The 22,417-nt window shown below is 34.0% G+C and overlaps 3 protein-coding genes across 15 annotated transcripts in view; 2 read left to right on the forward strand and 1 right to left on the reverse strand.

The window, feature by feature from the left end:
• Window positions 1-12,991, forward strand: part of LOC108566937 (tyrosine-protein phosphatase Lar) — a 430,502-nt gene extending 417,511 nt beyond the window's left edge. For 6 of the 12 annotated variants that reach the window (XM_017927080.1, XM_017927081.1, XM_017927075.1 and 3 more), the window contains 11 exons: window positions 500-787; window positions 3,198-3,494; window positions 7,078-7,086; window positions 7,872-8,011; window positions 8,079-8,278; window positions 8,338-8,471; window positions 8,530-10,968; window positions 11,173-11,744; window positions 11,813-12,093; window positions 12,161-12,296; window positions 12,368-12,990. In XM_017927080.1, the coding sequence (XP_017782569.1) occupies window positions 500-787; window positions 3,198-3,494; window positions 7,078-7,086; window positions 7,872-8,011; window positions 8,079-8,278; window positions 8,338-8,471; window positions 8,530-10,968; window positions 11,173-11,744; window positions 11,813-12,093; window positions 12,161-12,296; window positions 12,368-12,436 (4,565 nt within the window). In that variant the 3' untranslated portion in view covers window positions 12,437-12,990. Of the gene's footprint in view, window positions 1-499; window positions 788-3,197; window positions 3,495-7,077; window positions 7,087-7,871; window positions 8,012-8,078; window positions 8,279-8,337; window positions 8,472-8,529; window positions 10,969-11,172; window positions 11,745-11,812; window positions 12,094-12,160; window positions 12,297-12,367 lie in introns of all 12 variants that reach the window. The other 6 variants (XM_017927074.1, XM_017927078.1, XM_017927085.1 and 3 more) reach the window with 5 other exon arrangements.
• Window positions 12,992-14,939: 1,948 nt separating this feature from the next.
• LOC108566933 (anamorsin homolog) lies at window positions 14,940-15,986 on the forward strand. The gene is made up of 4 exons (XM_017927069.1): window positions 14,940-15,152; window positions 15,215-15,586; window positions 15,638-15,753; window positions 15,813-15,986. Exons 1-4 carry the CDS (start codon window positions 15,023-15,025, stop codon window positions 15,909-15,911), a joined length of 717 nt encoding a protein of 238 aa, XP_017782558.1. The 5' UTR covers window positions 14,940-15,022; the 3' UTR covers window positions 15,912-15,986.
• A 2,867-nt stretch (window positions 15,987-18,853) lies between these two features.
• On the reverse strand, window positions 18,854-21,417 carry LOC108566948. 2 transcript variants are annotated; one of them, XM_017927103.1, is made up of 3 exons: window positions 21,274-21,417; window positions 19,061-20,795; window positions 18,854-18,985 (listed from the first exon to the last, which is right to left on the reverse strand). In XM_017927103.1, exons 2-3 carry the CDS (start codon window positions 20,184-20,186, stop codon window positions 18,963-18,965), a joined length of 1,149 nt encoding a protein of 382 aa, XP_017782592.1. In that variant the 5' UTR covers window positions 20,187-20,795; window positions 21,274-21,417; the 3' UTR covers window positions 18,854-18,962. The 2 variants fall into 2 exon arrangements, with proteins under 2 accessions (XP_017782592.1, XP_017782591.1); XM_017927102.1 differs by having other exon boundaries at window positions 19,061-20,800.
• Window positions 21,418-22,417: the final 1,000 nt, after the last annotated feature.

The raw sequence follows: 22,417 nt of genomic DNA on the forward strand, positions 1-22,417 counted from the left end.
TTATCGTTGCTATGAATTTCGAGGCACGTTACAAATTATTGGCAACCCTTATACGCATCCCCCAGAGAGACACATCTCACCAGTAACAACTTCTAATATAGAGTCGATAAGTTTATCCTGTTTCGCTATTTTATATACATTAATTTTAAATTTATTTTTTTGAGGACTTTTTCCAATAAATTACCATTTAATTGATTGATTTATTTAAGGAAAAGATCATTTTTTGATGTATTATGTTTTGATGTGCATATATTATAGGGAAAATTGAAACTATTTGGGTCATTCGCATCCTCACTTTAATATTGTTATGGTTGAAATCTGTAGAGAAATGAAACGTTGCTACAAATGGAAAAGTGAACGACCCGTTTCCATTCGGAAAGCAATGGCCACGGATGAACAACATCGTTAGTTGACCATCTATTTTTTGTTGTAATAGAGTTGTAATAGGTCGCTGGTGTTGAGCAGCGTCCAGAAAGTTTGTACTAATGTTGTTTTCCAGGTGTACCGAGTCAACCGACAAATTTACGGGCGACGGACATCGGCGAAACCGCGGTGACACTACAATGGAGCAAACCGGCGCATTCTGGTGAAAGTATAGTGAGTTACGAAGTATTTTGGAACGATACCTATTCAAAGGAGAGACTGCATCGTCGAATTTCCGTATCCGAATCGTACGTTCTGACCGGTCTCTATCCGAACACCCTGTATTACGTGTGGCTAGCGGCGCGTTCCCAGCGAGGAGAAGGAGCAACCACACCCCCGATCCACGTCCGCACGAAGCAGTATGGTAAGGCTTTACTCCCCCAAAGAGATCTCGAAAATCGATGAGGGAGTAACAAAAACTTATTAACAAAGAAACAGCAACATTTAAATTAGTTGCGAAAGGGGAAAGGCGGTGTTGCGAAGCAACATTTGGGCCGCTTTTCCCTTTTCCGTTTTTTTGCATTTCTATTTTGAGTTTATTTTTTGTTTTCAATCACTCTCTTTCTCCAAAATATAATTAATATTTAAGGATAATGGTGTGATGCGTGTGATGTGTGGGAATGCGTGTGTTTCGAGTGATTGCATATTATATATATATAATACAGATATATTTTTTAATGTGGATTTTTGCATTGCATGCGTAAACTTTAGTAAGTGGATATTAATTTGTTTTGATCAGCACTGCACTCGTATTTGCCATGCGATTTTATTATATTTATTACTCTCTATTTATATATACACAAATACCTGTGCTAAGTAATTGGAGCACCTCACATTAGTTGATTTATTATTTTACTTTATTATCTTGATTATTATTTTATTTTTTACAAAAACCAAAATTAACACGTACACAACTTCTTTTTTTCTTTTCTCTGAATTGTTTCTTCAAATTAATTAATTAAGAACACAACATACTACAACACCTTTTACACGCATTTGTTTTTTTATTACATTTTGTTTACTCGTTCTCATTTGTTCGGCCCAAGGATAATGGAGTTTTATTGCGAAATTTGCATTTGCGAAACTTTGTGTATTTCGCTTAATTGTTCCATATTATATCTATATATATATATTTATAAAAGTACAGTTTGTTTTCATATTGGCACTTAAAATGCATTTTTCTATCTTGAATTTAAATTAAAAATTAAAAACACGGCCGTGTGTACCCGGCGCTTCCGCCAATATAACTGACGCTCGATATAATTAAAAGCGAAACAGTTTTTACGTACAAACATCTGAAAACAATGCGAAATACATTACTTTTTTTGTAAGCAATCATTTCTATATACGTTCGTTGCTGTTTGAACAATTATGTAACGCAAATCAAATATTAAAATTTGATCGTATAAATTGTAATGCCGCAATTTAATGCTGCAACTATTTTATAAATTTACATACCAGTCATTCATTAGTATGTTCGTTTTATAATCATTAAATGCAAATATATATAACCAAAAAAAAATAGCCTTGATGATTTGGCAGTCATTTAGTCACTAAATATTTACTGCAAATATAATACGTTTCATTTTTTCTCTTATTTCTTAATAATCTACTATATACCATTTTGTATATGGGGAAAATTTAAATGTTTTTTTTTCAATAATAAATACACATCACATATTCGTAATTCGATTCAATAATTATTTTTGAATATATTTTAAAATTCGTAAAGCTGTTACTACTTGCATAATTCAATTTAGATATAAATATCGAACGTTTCTACTCGATATATAACGTTAAAACAGTCATTAATTCAATGTTATAATTATTTATACTTTCTTTTAAAGATGTAATATTTCACAAATATTAGTACATTTTTATTCTTATAAATACAAATAATTAAATTGCATTATTAATATTTATTTATAAATTCAGAATAATTGGAAACTATTAAATTTGTTGGTTTAATGTTATTTTATAAAATGTATTGAGGTTTTTAATTATTTGTGCTTTATATTTCATATTTGATTTATTCAAAATTATTTTCAATATTTTTTTTATTAACATTGATATTATTGAGAATTGAATATGTTCATCTATTATTTAAACAGTTAGGAAATATGATTTTATTTAAAGTTCATTAAAAATGCATTACAGTTGCGTTACAGTTGAAGTCAATGATTATTTACAAAAACGAACGCAACGTTGTTTATTATTTGATCAGGATTGCGTAAAAGTATTAACAGTGGCATGGAACAATAAACTAATTAATTTATCGGCAGTTGTTTACATGCTGGATTTTCAGTTGCTGCATTTTATATAAAATTAGTGCGTGCGTGTGCGGAAATTAATGAAGCGCAGGTAATCCTGTGAATTACCGTTTCGGAAATGGAAAATCGCAATAAAGCTCCGTCGCCCCTTTCCCCGACTAAACTCTTCAATATCAAGATAACAAAAAAACTATGATGGTTTTCTAATTCAATAATAGTAAGGCAATATAGGTTTGTACCGTGTTAGGGATTTCTAAGATTAAGGTCAAGTTGTAAAATGTAAACTTAATATCCACTGATTGAACGATTGTACTGAAAAAAGAAAAGAAAATAATACAGGGGGGGCGGGGGTTGGATGAAAAGAATATCGGAAAGTGGGAAATGTTTTGAGGAGAAAAAGGTTTATATATATGTGTATGAAATAAGAAGGAAAGAGTTGTGTTGAGTAAAAGTTAGGCATAAGCTTTTGGCTTACTGAGTTTAACGCTAAACCCGCCGCCGTAGTACCAGGCGCGCCGCCCAACAACGTTACCGGCGAAGCGGTAAGTCCGACGTCAATCCAAGTCAACTGGGAGCCACCCCCGGCGGAACGCAGCAACGGGAATATTATTTACTACAAGCTACAGTTCGTGGAGGCTGGAAGATCGGATAGCGAGGCCTCCATCGTCCGTTTAAACGCCACTAGCTTTATCCTAGACGAACTCAAACGCTGGGCAGAATACAGGATCTGGGTCCTAGCAGGGACATCCGTCGGCGATGGACCACCCTCCTATCCCATCACTGTGCGCACTCACGAAGATGGTACGTTTCAGTCAATGACTTTTATATCTAACAGTTTATATATGTATAATCTAACCTTCTAATCTCGCTATGACTTACGGTATCATGATTATTAACCGATCACTACTAATACAATGTAATGCACAATCAATTGAAGAAAACCCCCAATTGATTCTGCATATTTATTCAGGAATTATTGTATCCGATACACAGCCATCATACAAATATACAAGGTATGACACTAAAACTTTCCATTTTTGTCATATTTCTCACACGACGTAAATAATATTAACACACTAAAGTTCGTAAGTCCGTCCTACCTTGTAGATTTGTATCATGATACATATTAGCAAAGAAATTTGTTCAAGACTTCATAGACAATCATCTCAGTACTTAACTGCATATAACCAAAGAACTCTTGAAAAAACTTCTAACAGTATCAAACGAACCATTGGAAAAAAAAACAAAGATCTAACATTGTATTTCAGGTTTCAAAAAAGTAAAGAAAAAAATATTAGAAAATAAGTAATAATAACGAATAACCCCCAAAAAGAATCACCTTCGATCCTTTATTATTGATTTCCTCCCCAATTCGTACGTTATTGTTTCCATTTCGTTTGTTCAGTTAAAGAATTTTATTTTCATCCCCTTTTCCGTTTTAACTTATTTTCATTTTGATTCTACAATTTCGTTTATAATTTTTCGTTTTAGTCGTAGTTTTTTGGCATACCCTCAGTGGTATGTGCTATGATTTATTTTTTTCCAAAAACTTTTTTCAACACCATTACAGCCATCCGAAGGAGGATAACTAACAAATTTTGAATTTTTTTCTGTGTGGTACTCGACAATGCCCTCGATACGATTTTTTTCTGTGTGTGTTATTGTTGTCATTTTTACAGCAATATACATATTTTTTGTGACTAACATTTTTCTTCTGTCTACAAAAGCGTTTGAAGGAGCGACCATTGAGGTTTTGAAATTATATATATATATACACATTTTTTTTATATATATGACTTTTTCCTTCTATTTGTACTTGTTATTTTTGAGATTTGCGGGTAACGATACATCTTTTTTACCTATATATGCAATTTATACTTATATAACAAAATTAGTTGTGTATTTTGTTCGATTTTAGTTGTTGTAATTGTTTAGCTACTCACGTTCACATGTAATGATATGCTTTATTGGTAATTTGATACACTTTGGCACAAGAAATTGCATTGCAATGGCGCACCGTTTTTTTTTTCCTATATATATTTTTTTTTTTGAGTCACAGTCGGCACCGTTTTTTTGGTTTATATCTTTACTCTTTACGTAAGATATAAAGTGTCTTTTTTCGATGATTTTTATCGTTTTCGTTCTGGTTAATTTCACGAAGCACCTCTTTCGTTTCCTTTACTCTTATATTACAGATTTTTCGTTCTTTCGTTTTACTTTATTACTTCTTTGGTATTATATTAGATATGAACACATCCAAGCATGCCAGATATAACGAAAAAAAAAAATATTGAAACAATTTAAATCTCTACGCCTATTATATCTCGTCCCACTCTCACGTATGAATAATTCACACCAGATTTTCGGTCTTTACTTTTTCTTCACTTCTTTGCGTCTGTCTTTATTTCGATGCTCGCTTTTTACAGTCTTACTGTACCGGTACGTCGTGTGAATTATTTATTCCTTCCTCTCGTTTTTTTTTTCTATATACATATGTAATATGTAGAAATATGTATGTATAAAAAAAATCATCCCTTCGCCCGCCTCGCTAGGCAAGCACAACTCACTGTAGGATGACATGGCGCACTATATGAATATGGCACATTTATATCACATCTCACTGTGTGTGAACTCTACACTTGCACCGTTTATGTGTGTGATTGAGTGTGTGCAAAAATAATTATAAAAAAATACATTATAAACTGAAAAGGATGAAGAAAGAAATGATTTTTCTCTTTGTTTTGTTTTTAGTTTTATTTCTTTCGTATTCAAAATGCGAATAATCAAATGATCAATTGTCGTTTGATTATTCAACTTGTTAATTTTTTTAGTTTAAATTATATTTTACTGTTTTTTGTTCTCGTTTTCTATTTCGATTATCTTTATAAAATAACTAAAAATGTTTCTACATTTGAATACCAATACCTATATTGCGTAGTAGTTACGTATCTTTCAGAATAAACTCTTATTCACCTACAACATTAACAACTGATCGATTCCTCGTGATCCCTGTGATGTTGCTTCTTTTCTTACTCTAGTTTCGCATGTTTCCTTGATCCGTTTCTTTTTGGAACGAAAACGTACACACATTTCTGGTTTCAGGCTAAATTACAAGAACTTTTCTTTGTCTTTATTTTTTATTTCGCTACATAACATCGGGATTTTATAATTCTATTGAAAAAACGAAATTCTTATTTTTGTAATAATTTCTCAAACTAAGAATTGATAATCCTTTTTTGTTATTACTTTTTCGATCAGAAACTTATGAATTTTCTACAGAATTTATATATTTCCAAAAGGTTAGTGTTAGAAAATTAATATTTTATTTTGCGAAATAAGCAATCAAATAATTTTTTTTTGTTTCATTATTTTTAATTAAATTTAAAAGATGTTATAAATTTAACTCACTAAACAATGAATTTTTTTGTCTTATTTAATTTTAAAATTTTTAGCTTTTAATTACAGGAAAATTCATTTTAATTACAAATTTAATTAAATCCAATTAAACTTGTTTTGATAACAGCTATAATGATTTTTTTCATGAAAAATAATGCAATTATTTAAACATGTTTCGTATTGATTGAAATATTTTCCAAACCCCATTTTTAGCCCCACTAATTTAATTAACGCATTTTACCAGAAATTCTCGTTAACCAAAACGGGAAAAATACCTAAAAAAAGTACGAAACACGTAACAAACTAATATTTCAATGATGTAAAATCCCGACCGTTATTTTTTCCCCGGACAAAAACAAAATCCGATTCCATTTTAATGTAATTAACTTAGGGATGCTACTTTTATTTTTTTCCTCCACTTCGTTTCGTTGTGCAATTTTTTCCCTTGGTGAAGTGTGCAAGTGCTGTTTTTAACACACATATTTTTACAAAACTAACACACAAACACGACATATATATTTTTTTTGGATATCTTCGCTTCCGAAACACATTTGGATTGGGTCGTCCACTTTGTTTTGTTGTTTCTAGTTTTCTGTACTGAAAGAAAACGTTTCCACTGCTCCCCATTCACAAAGAAACCCCAGAGATTTTTTTTTGCTGGATAAAAAGAAGAACTTATTTTTCCCTTTTTCTTTTTGGTTTTTGAAAGAAATAACAAACACGATAAGTCTTACGAACGCGATCTTACCAATTTTTTTGTCAAATGCATCGCATTTTTTACATGTGTGTGTGAGTATATAAATATGACGGATATTTATATCGAGGATGGATTCCAACCACTTACAAGCATTTTTGTAGCGGAAAAGTAACATGACATTTTTTTGTACCCATATTTTTAAAAACATATTTGCCTATATAGTATTGTAACACTATTACAATTACTATTTTTTTTTTCTCTGACTTTTTGCCTTGACACGGTCTCCCACAGTTTTTCAAAGTGAGTATTGACTCTGTGTGTGCAAGTAGAATCGGCCAATGTAGATGAAAATATTTTTGTGCTTTTTTACTTTTTTTAACATTCAATGCTGCAACGAACGTGGAGTGTTGGTCGCATTGATTTTTTTTCTCTCATTCCAATAGCAGCATTCTTTTTTGGGAAATACAATTTTCTTGATTTTTTTTTATTGTTGTTGTTAATACTTTTACGATTAACGCAGCCCAAACAACGATAAGGAACTTAATATACATATTAATGAACCCTTATTAACTTTATTTCTCGATATTTTTTTTCTTTTATTACCGCCAATACCGGAAAGCGTGTGTAGTATAATTACATTATTTAATTTAACCTGAAGTAGTCTATTTTATGTGTGTTTACCGATTGGAATGAGGTAATTATTTCCAGCGTTTTCAAACATGTGTTGGTATTCAAATGTCTTACCTAGGGATTGTGTTTACGAATTTACATTTAGGAAGTTTTTGGTTTTTCTTGTTTACTTTTTATGTTTTACGTTTGGTTCTTATGGTTTTTCTTTTTTACTGAGAGTGAGGTTTTCTTTGGATAACGAAGTTTTATTTTTAAACGAAGAGAGAACAACAAAAAGCATTCCGGTCGCTAATGATTCAAGGATATATTTGTTCGCCCTGCATGTGATTTCTGGCGAATCGATTTTAGTTTTTCTTTCTTCATTTATATTTTTTTTATTATATAATTATTATTTATTGATTTTTGTTTTGTATTACTTTGGGAGCCTTGCTGATTTAATTGTACTCGTTTCACAGTGCCGGGAGATCCTCAGGATGTTAAAGTTACCCCAATCAATTCCACGACCATTAAGGTGAACTGGATGCCGCCTCTTGCCAAAGACCGAAACGGGATTATTCGAGGTTACCACATTCACGTGCAAGAAACCAAAGATGAAGTATTAATGACCGTTATTAATTGGGTGTTTGTGGTTTGCTAAACGCTTTTTTTCTTCTTGATTTAAGGGCAAGAGTTTGTTGAATGATCCATTGCGATTTGATGTACTCGGAGACTCTCTCGAGTTGAACGTTAGTGGTTTACAGCCCGACACAAAATACTCGGTGCAAGTTGCTGCTCTAACAAGGAAAGGTGACGGCGATAGGAGTCCTCCAGTTAGCGTTAAGACCCCGGGAGGTGTTCCAAATAGACCGTCTTTAACATTCAAGTACGCAATTAGAGGCATTACGAGGGGACAACAAATGTAATTAATATTAAATATTGTAGGGTCATCGAAAGGGAGCCAACTGTATCTGTTGAGCTCGAGTGGTCGAGGCCGTCGCAAACTTACGGAGAACTCCAGGGCTACAGGCTTCGATACGGCGTCAAAGATCAATTACTTAAAGAAGTACCACTTAAGGGTATGCTCGAACTAGACAATATTATTGGAGAATCTACATGCATCCCCTTGTTTTGCAGGCTCGCACACGCAGATTTACAGGATCAAAGACTTAGAACGCGGCGTCGAGTATGAATTCCGAGTGGCGGGTTTGAATCATATAGGAATAGGACAAGAGGCGATTAAGTTTATGAACACACCAGAGGGACCGCCGACCGGTCCCCCAACCAATATTAGTTTTCATTTTCAAACTCCAGACGTGGTTTGTATAACTTGGGATCCGCCGACACGTGAACATAGGAACGGTCAGATTGTAAAATACGATATCCAATTCCACAAGAAGTCGGACCACACGAACATCATCGAAAGGAATGTCAGCACCACGAAAGCGGTGTTCACGAATTTGGAGGAGAATACAGAGTACGTGTTCCATATCAAAGCGTATACCAGTCAAGGTGCCGGACCCTACAGCGAGAAGATTTCTATGGAAACCGAAAGGGATATTGGTAGGGCTCCGATGTCTGTGAGGGCTGTAGCTACATCGGACACGAGCGTCGAGGTGTGGTGGGAGCCGGTGCCGTCACGCGGCAAAGTCATTGGATACCAAATATTCTATACGATGACGGCCGTCGAGGATCTGGATGAGTGGCAGCAGAAGAGCGTCGGTTTAACGGAGTCTGCCGATTTATTCAACTTGGAGAAATTCGCGGATTACGCGATCGCCGTTGCTGCACGGATGAAGAACGGCTTAGGAAGATTATCCGAGAAGGTAACGGTTAAAGTTAAGCCGGAAGACGTGCCGCTGAATCTGAAAGCTCACGATGTGACGACGCATTCGATGACATTGTCCTGGGCTCCTCCAATTAGACTAAATCCAATTAACTATAAAATTTCCTTCGACGCCATTAAAGAGTTTGTGGATTCTCAGGGGATCACGCAAACGCAGAACATACAGCGCGTGGAAGTCACTTTGAAGAACAATATCCGTTCGCACACAATCAACGAATTATCTCCGTTCACTACATATAACGTAAACGTTAGTGCCATTCCGACTGATTACACCTACCGTCCGCCAACTAAAATTACTGTTACAACACAAATGGCTGCGCCTCAGCCGATGGTACAGCCCGACTTCTACGGCGTCGTTAACGGCGAAGAGATCCAAGTAATACTACCCCAAGCCTCCGAGGAGTACGGTCCGATAAGTCATTATTACTTGATCGTCGTTCCCGAGGATAAAGCGACAATCCAGAATAATCCCGATCAATTCTTGACTGAAGAAATGATCGCCAACAAAGGTCACAAAGGGGAGAATCCGAACGCTCCGTACATCGCCGCTAAATTCCCGCAAAGAAACATTCCATATACATTCCACCTCGGTACGGGCGAGGACTACGATGGGTTCAGAAATAGGAAACTGGAGCGCGGCAAGAAGTATAAAATATTCGTTAGGGCCGTGGTGGATACACCTCAGAAGAGTCTGTATACGAGCAGTCCGTTCTCTGAATTTTTAGCGTTAGATATGCGCGAGGTGCCGCCTGGTGATCCTCCACTAAGGCCTAACCCGAACGTGCCTACAGACAACGACGTGAAAGTCAGTTCGCAGCATAAGGAGGCTGGAGTCATTTGGGTAGTTGTTCCCATCATCGCAGCGCTCGTTCTCTCCTGCATCCTCGTCGTCATATTCATACTGAAGAAGCGGAGACAGCCCTGCAAAACACCTGACCAAGCGGCCGTGACTAGGCCTTTAATTGCCGCAGATCTGAACAACAGCATGGCTCCAAGTGATCCAGTCGAAATGCGTCGTTTGAACTTCCAGACGCCCGGCATGATGTCGCATCCGCCCATACCCATCTCCGAATTAGCAAACCACATCGACCGATTGAAAGCCAACGATAACATGAAGTTTTCACAGGAATACGAGAGCATCGAGCCCGGCCAGCAATTCACATGGGATCATTCCAATATGGAGGTGAACAAACCTAAGAATCGTTACGCAAATGTTATAGCATACGATCATAGCCGGGTGATTCTGCAACCAGAAGATGCGATGCTTGGTAGTGATTACATCAATGCAAACTACTGCGACGGCTATCGAAAGCACAACGCGTACGTCGCGACGCAGGGTCCTCTGCAGGAGACCTTCTCTGATTTCTGGAGGATGTGCTGGGAACTGAGAACCGCAACCATCGTGATGATGACCAAACTCGAGGAACGCACTAGGATCAAATGCGATCAGTATTGGCCAAGTCGCGGCACCGAGACCTACGGTTGCATGACCGTATCCATCACCGATGTGCAAGAATTAGCAACCTACTGTATACGGACTTTCCAAATACACCGTCAAGGGCACAGCGAACGTCGTGAAATCAAGCAGCTGCAGTTTACCGCTTGGCCGGACCACGGAGTACCAGATCATCCAGCTCCATTCTTGCAGTTCTTAAGACGCGTCAGGAACATGAATCCTGCAGACGCTGGACCGCTTGTTGTACATTGCTCTGCAGGAGTTGGACGTACCGGTAAGTTCACAATTTAAATTGAAAAAAATAAAACATTATTATGTGTGGATGCGCCGGGTATACGTAAAAGCGGTATAAGAAAAAAAAACTTTTAGTTATAAATGACGGTTTGAATATACAATTTTAATATTTAATTATATTAGAAATAGGAATTTATTGTGACTTATTTTGCTGTAGTTGAGACAAATGTATTTTTGTTTGCAGGATGTTTCATCGTTATTGATTCAATGTTGGAGCGAATGCGTAACGAGAAGTCGATTGATATTTATGGACACGTCACCTGTTTACGAGCCCAACGCAATTACATGGTCCAGACGGAGGATCAGTACGTGTTCATACACGATTCCTTGCTGGAGGCTGTTATCTGCGGTATGACCGAAGTTCCTGCACGCAACCTGCACTCGCACATCCAGAAATTGATGCAGCCGGAGATCGGCGAAAACACAACCGGTATGGAGTTGGAATTCAAGAAACTGAGCAACATTAAGACTGATTCATCGAGATTTGTGACTGCTAATCTGCCGGCTAACAAGCATAAGAACCGTCTGGTTCACATCCTGCCCTTCGAAAGCACTCGCGTATGTCTCACGCCAATACGGAACGTCGATGGTTCGGATTATATTAATGCGAGCTTTGTGGATGGTTATCGTTACCGGAAGGCATACATCGCGACACAAAGCCCGCTCCCAGACACCGCCGACGATCTGTGGAGGATGCTATGGGAGCACAACTCGACTATTATAGTGATGTTAACTAAGCTTAAGGAGATGGGACGCGTAAGTTATTAGTCATTCCAATTTTATTCGTATTGTTATTTTATCCTTGTATATTATTTATTTTGCAGGAGAAGTGCCACCAATATTGGCCAAGCGATCGATCCGTTCGCTATCAATGCTTCGTCGTGGATCCAATCGCCGAATACAATATGCCGCAATACATCTTACGAGAGTTTAAGGTGACTGATGCTCGAGACGGTTCATCAAGAACGGTACGCCAGTTCCAATTCACCGACTGGCCGGAACAGGGTGTCCCCAAATCCGGAGACGGATTCATCGATTTCATCGGGCAAGTCCACAAAACTAAGGAGCAATTCGGACAAGATGGACCCATCACCGTACATTGCAGGTAATTATTTACGATCGAATACGTTTACTAGAATTTCCCATTAAATGCCAATCGTTTGTTAATGCAGCGCCGGCGTCGGCAGAACCGGGGTGTTCATAACATTGAGCATAGTCCTTGAAAGGATGCAGTACGAAGGAGTGGTCGACGTATTCCAAACAGCGAGGATATTAAGAACACAACGACCAGCCATGGTGCAAACTGAAGTAAGTTCAATTTACAAAAAAACAAAACTTTAAAAATCATTTAACTAACACTTCTAAACTTTCTATTCCAGGACCAATACCAATTCTGCTATCGTACAGCTTTGGAATATTTGGGCTCTTTCGATCACTACACCAACTGATCACCTCATTAACACCTAGCTGCTGAAAACGAGCAGACAATAACTGCCAGGAATAATAAAAAAAAGAAGATTATGATGAAAAAATAAAGGATAAATAATTAAAGTAAAAGTTAAAATTAAATTTAAAGTGTTTGCCGATTTCTTTTCGCATCTCATTACTGCCATTCAGTCGGACAATTTCGCCCAGTGCTATGTTACTAAATTTAAAGAAGAAAAAAAAGTAATAGTGAATAAAATAAAATGAAATTTTAAAGAAGAAAATTAATTTTAATGAAGAATAAAATAATAATACTTGAAGATGGGGAGTGACCTTTTGTGTGAACTCTGTGCCTACGTTTGAAGAAATGTATAAGTAATTGATGATGATGAAAAATAAAAAATAAGATGTATATGTTTGATGATGAAAATGATGATGTTTAAGAAGAGAACACTATCCAATAATAAAAGAAATATATTAAGAAAAATATATAATATAAATATATTAAAAATGTGCACAACTTCTGTGAAAGTTTTAGAACAATTAAAATATTCCTTAGCATATCTTATTTTTGTATTGTGTGATTCGAATCCTCTTGTAAACATTTAGATATTATTATAATGTGTAACGCAGTATATTTACATAATTATCATTTTTTTAGTTAACTAATCGATTGTAATATAACTTATACATAAACAAAATATTACATAAGTTTACATACTCTATTTAAGGCAACTATACTTTACGGTATCTATAGTTATTTTTCCCTGAATTGTTTAAAGTTTTTCCTTATTATTTTTAAATATTACGTATATATATATATTATGTATAATTGTGTACTGTTTTTTCTGAAAAGCATATCAACTTATGTGTATTTAGTGATTTGTAGCTGACTTATCTTTAAGCACAAATTATTTCATATTATTATGTTCCATCAATGATTGTAATAAGCTGTTCTATATAAACCCTTATATTATACCCTATGTTAACCGAGTCTCTCGTATTCAACTTTATGTTCAGTTTACTGTTTACGTTATCTCTGTAACAAGTGCTATTTTTAACTTACTATATTAGATTAATTTGTAATAACCTTTTGTATCATTTTGACTGAAATTGTTATATTTTGTAAAAAAAAATAAATAAATCACAACTGTTGTAGCACATGAATGAATGGAAAGAAATAAAGCTATAGATTTTAAATGAATGTTTTATTTATATGAAAAAACTTTAAAACTTTCTTTTAATTACTTATGTAAATAATCATCAAATATAATCTAAAATATTAGAGTTATATCTGAGATTTTTAGATTTATCTTGTAACTAATATGAATGTGTGTTCCATATAGCAGGAGCGGCCAACAAGTCGATCGCGAAGTCAAATTTGGTCGATTTTCAAGTTTGTACGTTTCTTGTGTTTTCTGTTCTATTTTTTTTTTTCAAGTCTAGATCATGGTCAGATTTTGCCCACAATGATTATTTTGTCCTTCCAGATATTTAATTTGAATATTTAATTAATTTAATTAAGTAGGGAGAAACATGAATTGGAAACCAAAAAATCGAAAACTTATCATTTCAATGAAGAATGGGATTCGATTACTTTTTTATAATGGTGAATGATAAATGTTGTTGCTTAATATGCCTTACCTCGATAACCATTCCTAAAAAGGGAAATCTGGAGAGACATTTATTTAGTTTTACATAACAAGAATTAAATAGATTTTCCACAAAATACCGAATTGAGAAAACGTAAAGTTAGAGATCTTAAAACTCAATAAACAAATTAACAAAATATAAATATAAAAAGCAGCTAAACTGATGTCAGAATCAACAACTGCTGCATCATTCAAAGTAAGTTATCTCAAAAAATGTAAACCATTTTCCGAGGGTGAATTTGCAAAGGAAACTTTTTTGGAAATATGAGATTCACTTTTTAACGAATTTAAGAACAAGAGTGAATTTATTGCTACAAATTCAACATCTACAACCGTTTCGAAACACTGTGATGCGACAAATTGAGAAGATGAGTGGAAATGTAAAAGAGCAGTTATTTAATGATCTTAATAGATGTTCTTGTTTTTCTCTTCAATGTGATAATAATTATAAGTGATACAGCACAATTACTTGTTTTCATTTGTTTGGTTTGTAAAGATTTTATATCAAAAGAAGAATAGTTGGGTATGATTTCATTGAAAGAAGGGACTAGAGGTGTAGAAAAATGTATGCTCTCTGTATGCTACAATAAATGTTTAATTTATTAGGTAATAGTTTACAGATCATTAAAAATTTAAATGAAATTATGATAAATCTTTCTAAAAGTTCCTAGAATAAAATAGGCAACCAAGTATACATATATATGTTAAATATTTGTTTAATATATGTATTGTTATAAATATATCTTAAAGATTTAAGTTTAATTAAATGTGTTTTATGTTATTATAAATTTGGAAAACTGTAAAAACTACTGCAATAATTTTCTCCCACCACAAGTGATCATCATAACCATCATAACTGTCAGTTGTAGTCGTCTCATTCATCTGTACACATCTGTATTCATCAGATAGTAACTTGGACACCAATTATTTATTTTCGATCGAATTTGTTTTGCTGTGATGGATAACATCAAGTCAGGTGACAAAATCCTAGTGCTGCACGTGGATTCAGCAGATCTAACCGATCTCCAAGCTGAATTAAATTCTAAATCTGCAAATACAACAACATCGCTCATTGGAAATATCGAAGGTAATGTTATCAATCCTATGTCGTAATGTCTCGTAATAAATGGATAAACTACTTGTTAACAGGCATCAATGAAGCATCTTTCGATGGTGTAATTGCTTACAAAGTACCAGAGATCAATGACTTCCAAAAGGTCCTCTCTAGCCTTAAACCAGGTGGCTTTTTAATTCTTACCCAGTCTAGCAGTGATTCATCCCAAACTGAATTAAACTTACAAATTGGAGGATTCGTTCGGGTTGCAGCAAGCAATGCTGGAGAATATAAGCAATTTGTTTGTTTCAAACCAACATACACTGCAGGATCATCAGCTGAAGTTGAGTTACTAAAAGAGGTTTTGGTATGGAAACTGTCACAAAATGTAGATGAAGATATCATAGATGCTGATAATCTACTTGATGAAGAAGATTTAAAGAAACCAGCTGCAGAATCACTCAGAGGTAGAATTTCTAAATGAATTAAAACAATTGTATTAATTTTATTTTTTTCAGTTTGTGGAACAACTGGAAAACGCAAGGCTTGTAAAGATTGCAGCTGTGGTTTGGCTCAAGAATTAGAAGCTGAGACTACATCAGCAGCACCACCACCAAAGTCATCATGTGGCAGTGTATGTGAAATATTGTACTGAGCAACTGTATTATTTCATTAATTTTCATTTAATTACAGTGCTATTTGGGTGATGCCTTCAGGTGTGCAAGCTGTCCATATTTGGGTATGCCTGCTTTCAAGCCAGGTGAAAAAGTCAAGTTGATCCTTAATGAGTGATGATAACCAATTAATGAAGTTTTTAAAAAAAATAACTAAAATTTTATTATTTTATATTTAAATGCATTTGAAAAAAAAAAGAAGAAAATAAAAGAGGAAGCAATGAGAAAGTACTTTTCTTTTATTCATTCACATAACTTCTCCGATTTAGCAGAAAAACATTTATTAGTTACTTGATATTTTTATTATTACTAAAAAACTTTAATTATATATATATAGTTAACTTAAAAATAAATTATATTAATTAAAACTAATTTTGCACTTAAAAATTTATATTTAGCAAGTTTTAATATTAATTCCATCAATGAAAATCCTTTAAAATTGTATATTTCGTTAAAATGTCAGAAATATTAAAACTAGTTACTCACCTATTCGACTTATAAACACGGGACAAGTTGCTTAACTTTCGAAAGTTGTTAATATTTCTATACTAAAAAAAAAACATCAATATGTACATTTGATTAATGCTAATATTTTTTATTTAACCAATTGAAATCATCTAGAAAATGTCATTATTTATTATTCTATGTTTTATTTGAAGAATACTTATACATGCATTCTTAACAGCGTTTCTAAACCTGTGGGTTGCAACTTACAGTTGCCATCTTGCGTCATAGCATAGTAAAAAATTGTTGAGTCGTTAGGCAAAAATGTCGTGAATCGTTGTTCTATATTAATACAATAATTCACTTGTAAGTAATAACGAATATATTAAATGAGGTCAGAAAGACGACAGCTCTTTGATCCAATACTAATATATAAATATTATAAACAGTGTATGAAAAATAAAAGAAGTGATATTTCTTCTCGTATGTCAGTGTTTTCAACTTTTTTGTATCATGGCATACTAGAACTTATAGTAAATATTTCATTAAATTGCAGGTGATATCCTCTCCATCGACGGTTGTCTTACAACAGCTTTTCTCAAGCTATGAATCGCTTTGATTGTTTTAATGACAGCTGCCACCTTGCGTCGAATATAGTTTAATCAAATATGTTGAATAACAATATTGCACAAAATATAAAGTTCCATGGTTTCTTATAACAATTATACTAATACAAAATATAGCAAAAATACAGTAAAAAAAATTGAAGAGAAAATACTGGCCAAAGTGTCAAAGTATAATTCTCATATAATTGTTTTTATTAATAATAATCAGTTTAATTATTGTATATCTGGGACTCACAAAGCTTGATAAGATTTGTGTATGTTAAATATTGATATTTTAAGTAAAATAATCATAAAATATATATAATAGATATTTTTTGCATTCTTATAGCAATTGTTGAAAATATTTTTATATGTATATTAGTGTATAATGGCAAGGTAATCTGTAGAATAAAATATATTTATTAGCCCACGTAGATCATATTTCCTTCAACGAACTACATATTTTATTTTTATGTTATTCAATCTTTTCCACAATATTCTTCAATTTTATTCGCTTTACACAGAATGCCTGATAATATTCAGGATTCTGCAGATTAGCTGGCCGAATTACTCACAATATATTTAAATTAGACTTCTTGTGTTTACTTACCATTTTATGTTACTAAAAGGAATATATGAAAAACTCAGCAACTTTTTGTCTTGCATGATTCGGGAAAATCCAGGACGACGTAACTTAGATGTATTACAAGCTTTGTCGCTTCTTCATGTTTATTAATATTAAACATTTTGCGAAACTAACATCATTAATCAGAATTCTGTAGCCACAAGTCTCGTTTTAAGTCAAAAAATCAATGACATCCATCATGAACATACATCTCTTTAAAATAATTGGTTTTCTTCCCAGTCCTTTATTCTTAACTTCGCCTGCAAATGTATTTCATATTTTTTACTTTCTTTTCGGAATAAAAAAAAATATATGAAAGCATGTTTCATAATGCAGGGTATCGTCCTATCATCATTTTTCATATAATATTGTTATTCTTGCATTTGGTACTGATCTTCTGGAAGTTCTAATAACGAAGAATATCACGTCGATAATGTATATTCAGAATCGTGCATTGTCGTATCTTGATTATTATCTAGTCTTACAAAGTAATGAACTGATTCCTCAAAACTTTCAACTTTCTTATATTTTAATTCCATCCATATTTGCACAATTACTATGGTCTATCGACCATTCTGCATCTAGTGGGTCCATTTTGTTAGACATAGTACTTAGAAAATAATGCTTAAATTGCAATTGTCAATCTAAAAAAGAAATCCTCGGAGTAAAGAATATGGAGTTCGTCAATATGTGCTTTCAGTTAGACCGTGATATATGATATAACATTGAAGTTTCGAAACTCAGAATTATCTCGTTCATAAGTTGTCATTCATCAGTCTCCTAATTTAACCCAAGTGGGGGCCAGACTACTTCGTCAACTGAATCATCATCGGATGATATGGTAAACATCTTCTACTGCGCTATCAAATTCATCCCTTTCCTGGACATATTCTAGAACATTATAATAATTCCCCACTAGGCATGTTAAAAGGTGGGACAATGCGTGTCCCACCGCCTCCCAAAGAGTTATGTTGATTTTGCTTCCATCAAAAAATATCTTAAAAATGGTGACAATTGCAATCACTGCGAATTTATGTTTATTTAATTGTATGTTGTGTATGTATCTTTTAAGTCTTATGTTTTAAGTTTCTTATTAAAAAGACATACATATAACACATTTACTTTTTTCTCGTAAATGTTTCGTCGTGTGTCGATTGAAAACGGAGTTTTACCCGTTTCCAATAAATAACTTAGTCGTTAAGACTTAAGTGTAAAATTTCGAAAAGTCAGCAAGTAACAGTGACTTGAATATCGCAAAGAATAATATAGCTTGGATAAAGTGTTGGCATAGAAAGTCGTGACTCGCTCCAAGATAAAATTCTCTTTGATATTACCGAATAACATACATACCTTTTCTAGAGTAATAAGAAAACATTAGAGATGTAATTAAATACACTTTTTTTGTGTTATTTTCTTTTTAATGATAACGCAATAATATGTAAACTTACACGTCAGTTACGTATATTAAGTTTGTTCGTAGAACAATCCGATTGCCTTAGTTATATCTATAATGTCTACCTAAAGGACAAATAGAAGCAAGGTAAATTTGTTAAAAAAATACTTTGTACATTTGTGTTTGGTCGATGTACTTACTCGTACTGGATGAGCCAAACGGTGGCTCAAATTGGCTTTGCTGTTGCCTCTCGTGCTTCTCGGGTTTTCCTCGATGATGGCGATTCCGTTGTACTCCTTTGCTCGAACCATTCATGTCATTAATATTCTTCATGAGCTCTTCGTTCATTGAAAATGAAGAGCGTTCCGTGTGCGTGATCACAGCTGAACTGAATGAAATGGAATTTGGATTCTCCTCGTAGCAAATGTCTGGATGATTCCTCAGATTATCCCCCAAGATCACGCCGAAATCTTCTGCACTGCTCGGCACGATGAAAGCATCGATATTCACCGTCACAGCGTTCACGCGAATGGCGATACTGACCTCTCCCAATGTCGTCACCGGATTTCCTTTATATCCACATATCATTTTCGTATTGTACTTGTAGTTGATGTTCATAGACTTCGCCTGGTCCTCGCGAATCATCACGAAATGGCTACTTATATCGTTGTATGCCTGCACCGAATATCCATTTATCCATACATCCACAAAATTCTTGGGGTTGATCATCACGTGTCCGCTGACTTTATTCTTAGGATTATCCGAACAATCCTCGAACAAATGCCCGTTCATGTTGCAGCCGTAGCACACCTTCGAAAAGTTAGCAATCAGCTCTTCCGGTGGTTTTGGTCTTGACTTTTTGAATTGCTCTTGTTTCATTAGGAAACTATAAAGCGCCTCTGCCGTCTCAAAATTTTGATCGTACGCAAGATTCTTCAAGTCCTCGTCCATGAATCCTCCTATTAAACAAGAAATGGCTTTTCGACCGGTAATGTTGCAGCTCTTCAACAGCATCGTTTTAAACGTGAAGTAGTTGCTATACGTCTCGCTGTCCGTCTTCGTACGTATGACCATTCGTTTAAGTAAATTATGGTAATCCATGTCGGAGGGAAAAGCTCGTACAAACGTCCTCTTCAAGCGGTTCCAGTTTTCACCAAAACAATCTTGCTTCAGCAGCCATTCTTTCGGAGTTCCCACAAACTTCGAGATCATCTGGAATCGCTTGTCCTGGCAGTTCCAGTTCTCCGCCTGGCCAATTTCTTCCACGATTTTCACCCACTGTCTCGATGTCAAATTGGTATCCTCACCGTTAAAAGACGGCACCATCGGATGACCTTCCTCCGGGGACACGAAATTCGGAATGGGTGTGCATGCTTTCGGTGGAGATCTATTCCGAAAATCTGTACTCTCCGGGACGTCCTGATTCCTAAAATCTTCTCTTTCTGACCATCTTTCTTCCTCGCTTCTAATTAGATCGGTGGGCGGTGGCTCAAAACGAAGTTCCGGTGAACGTCTTGGTGAACATAGCCGACTTCCTCAGAGTAATGCGATGATTGATCGGTTCTAGGGGGCGGAGAGAAATGGTTGTGATGGTTGTTGAATTGTTGAATCTCTGGTTCTCGGTTGTATTCAGTTGCTGGTACAAAAGTACTTTCATTACCACCGTTGTAATCACAGAAAGTGTTGTTTGAACGTGGACGTGAGCCAGAACGAGAACGACGATAGAACCTTTCGGTATACCGTCTTCTTTCTGGGGAGTAGTGCCTCCTATTGTCATCACGCAACCTTCTATTTACAGGTGGACGACGTCGCATTGACATCTTAGGTTTATTGTTTTTCTTGGACTTGTTCAGTCCAATACCTTTGCCTCCCATGTACTTGTGTTTATTCTTATTGCCTGTCATTTTGTCAGAGATTCGCACTCTAACTTACCTGCTATACTGAAAAATAAAGAATCTGTGATTTCAACATTTAAATACAAATGAGAATAGCAAAGGTTGTATCACTAAATAATTGATTTCAACAGGAGATGTAATTGAAATTATCAAGTTTTATTCACTTAATTCTACTATGACATAAATAAGACAGTCAATTAATGTCGGGATAGAACATTAAGACAACTCTTCCCTGCTACAGAGACAATCTCCTCATTCAATGTGCATCTGCTATAGCAGCACATTCCCAATTAAATATTAAAAAATCTCCCATCTTAATGCTGAAATGATTAAAAACAATGTGTATGAAAAAAAAAACTTATTCTAACCTCAAAAATTAAAAAGAAACCTTATTGTTTTAGTAATATATATATAAAACATAATGAACTATACATAGGGTGTAGAATAAAACATGAATATTACCATTAGTCTTATATATTTGATTGGAATTAAACTGGTTGTAAAACTGTAATAATTACCAATAACTTTATAGATCACCCAGGCTTCATGTAATGTAGATGGAAAATCTGGGAAAATCGAAGATCTCCTTCGTTTATCCTATTTCTGGGCTGTAAAAATAAACAACGAAACCAGCTGCAAGCAAAAGAAATGTCTATTTTAATTTCCTGAATTTGCTTGTTGCATGTATACATTAATTATAGCTAACTTCACTGCAATGGAGCAATAAGTAAAATTTATAAATAAACAACAATTTAAATTATTATTCTGTTAATTACATATATTCTAAGAATTTTACAAAAATAAAACAAAGTTATTACATTATTTTATGAAGGAAAATATGTTTTATTCACATATGCAACCAAATATACGCGTTTCGAATTAACAAATGTAAAGAAACCAATTTAATACTTTAGGATACGCAAAAACATTACTTTAAAACCAATTTGCTCAGTTTTATTTAACAAAGTACCTAAATATATTTTAATCCATTATGCACTTCAACTATATACTACTTATATAATAGTATATAATAATCAATATCATATTTATTGTATAATAACGTTTTCTTATAGATTATAATTTTGTATTTCTCAAAGTCATATGCTTTACATTTCATTAAAGAGAGAAAAATTATACAAAATAGTATTATGAAAACAATATTTTTTTAAAGAGGTTTATATCAATTTATTATTGATAAAAATCTCTTTTTGGGCCTATTTCTCTACCACTTTTGGGTTTATCAGTCCCGACATTTTTTTGTTGCTTTTTGGGAATCGAATCAACGACATTTTGTATCAGAATTTACAACGTGTTGTAAATTATAATTAATAAGTTTTTTTTCTTAAATCTTGTAGAGAATTTCACAATTATTAACGTTATTGATCAACGCCATATTAAATATTTTCTAGTTATTTTTTATAATTACATATAATATTTTAATGCTTAAAAACAAGAATTGTCATTAAATGAATTATCAATATACTTTTAAATTAACTTAATTCTGTAAAGTGTTAAAATTGTGTATAATTCTATGTTAAACAAGACTTTTTCTACAGCTTCTTTTTTTTATAAAAATTGTGTAACGTATTGATTGTATTATGAATTTTTAATATCGTTGATTTATAAAAGGAATTGTAAAGGAAGGAAGGATACAATCGCATC

The sequence above is a fragment of the Nicrophorus vespilloides genome, unplaced genomic scaffold (assembly GCF_001412225.1).
Source record: "Nicrophorus vespilloides isolate i.1.1-1 unplaced genomic scaffold, Nicve_v1.0, whole genome shotgun sequence".
Classification (NCBI taxonomy): Eukaryota; Metazoa; Arthropoda; class Insecta; order Coleoptera; family Silphidae; genus Nicrophorus; species Nicrophorus vespilloides.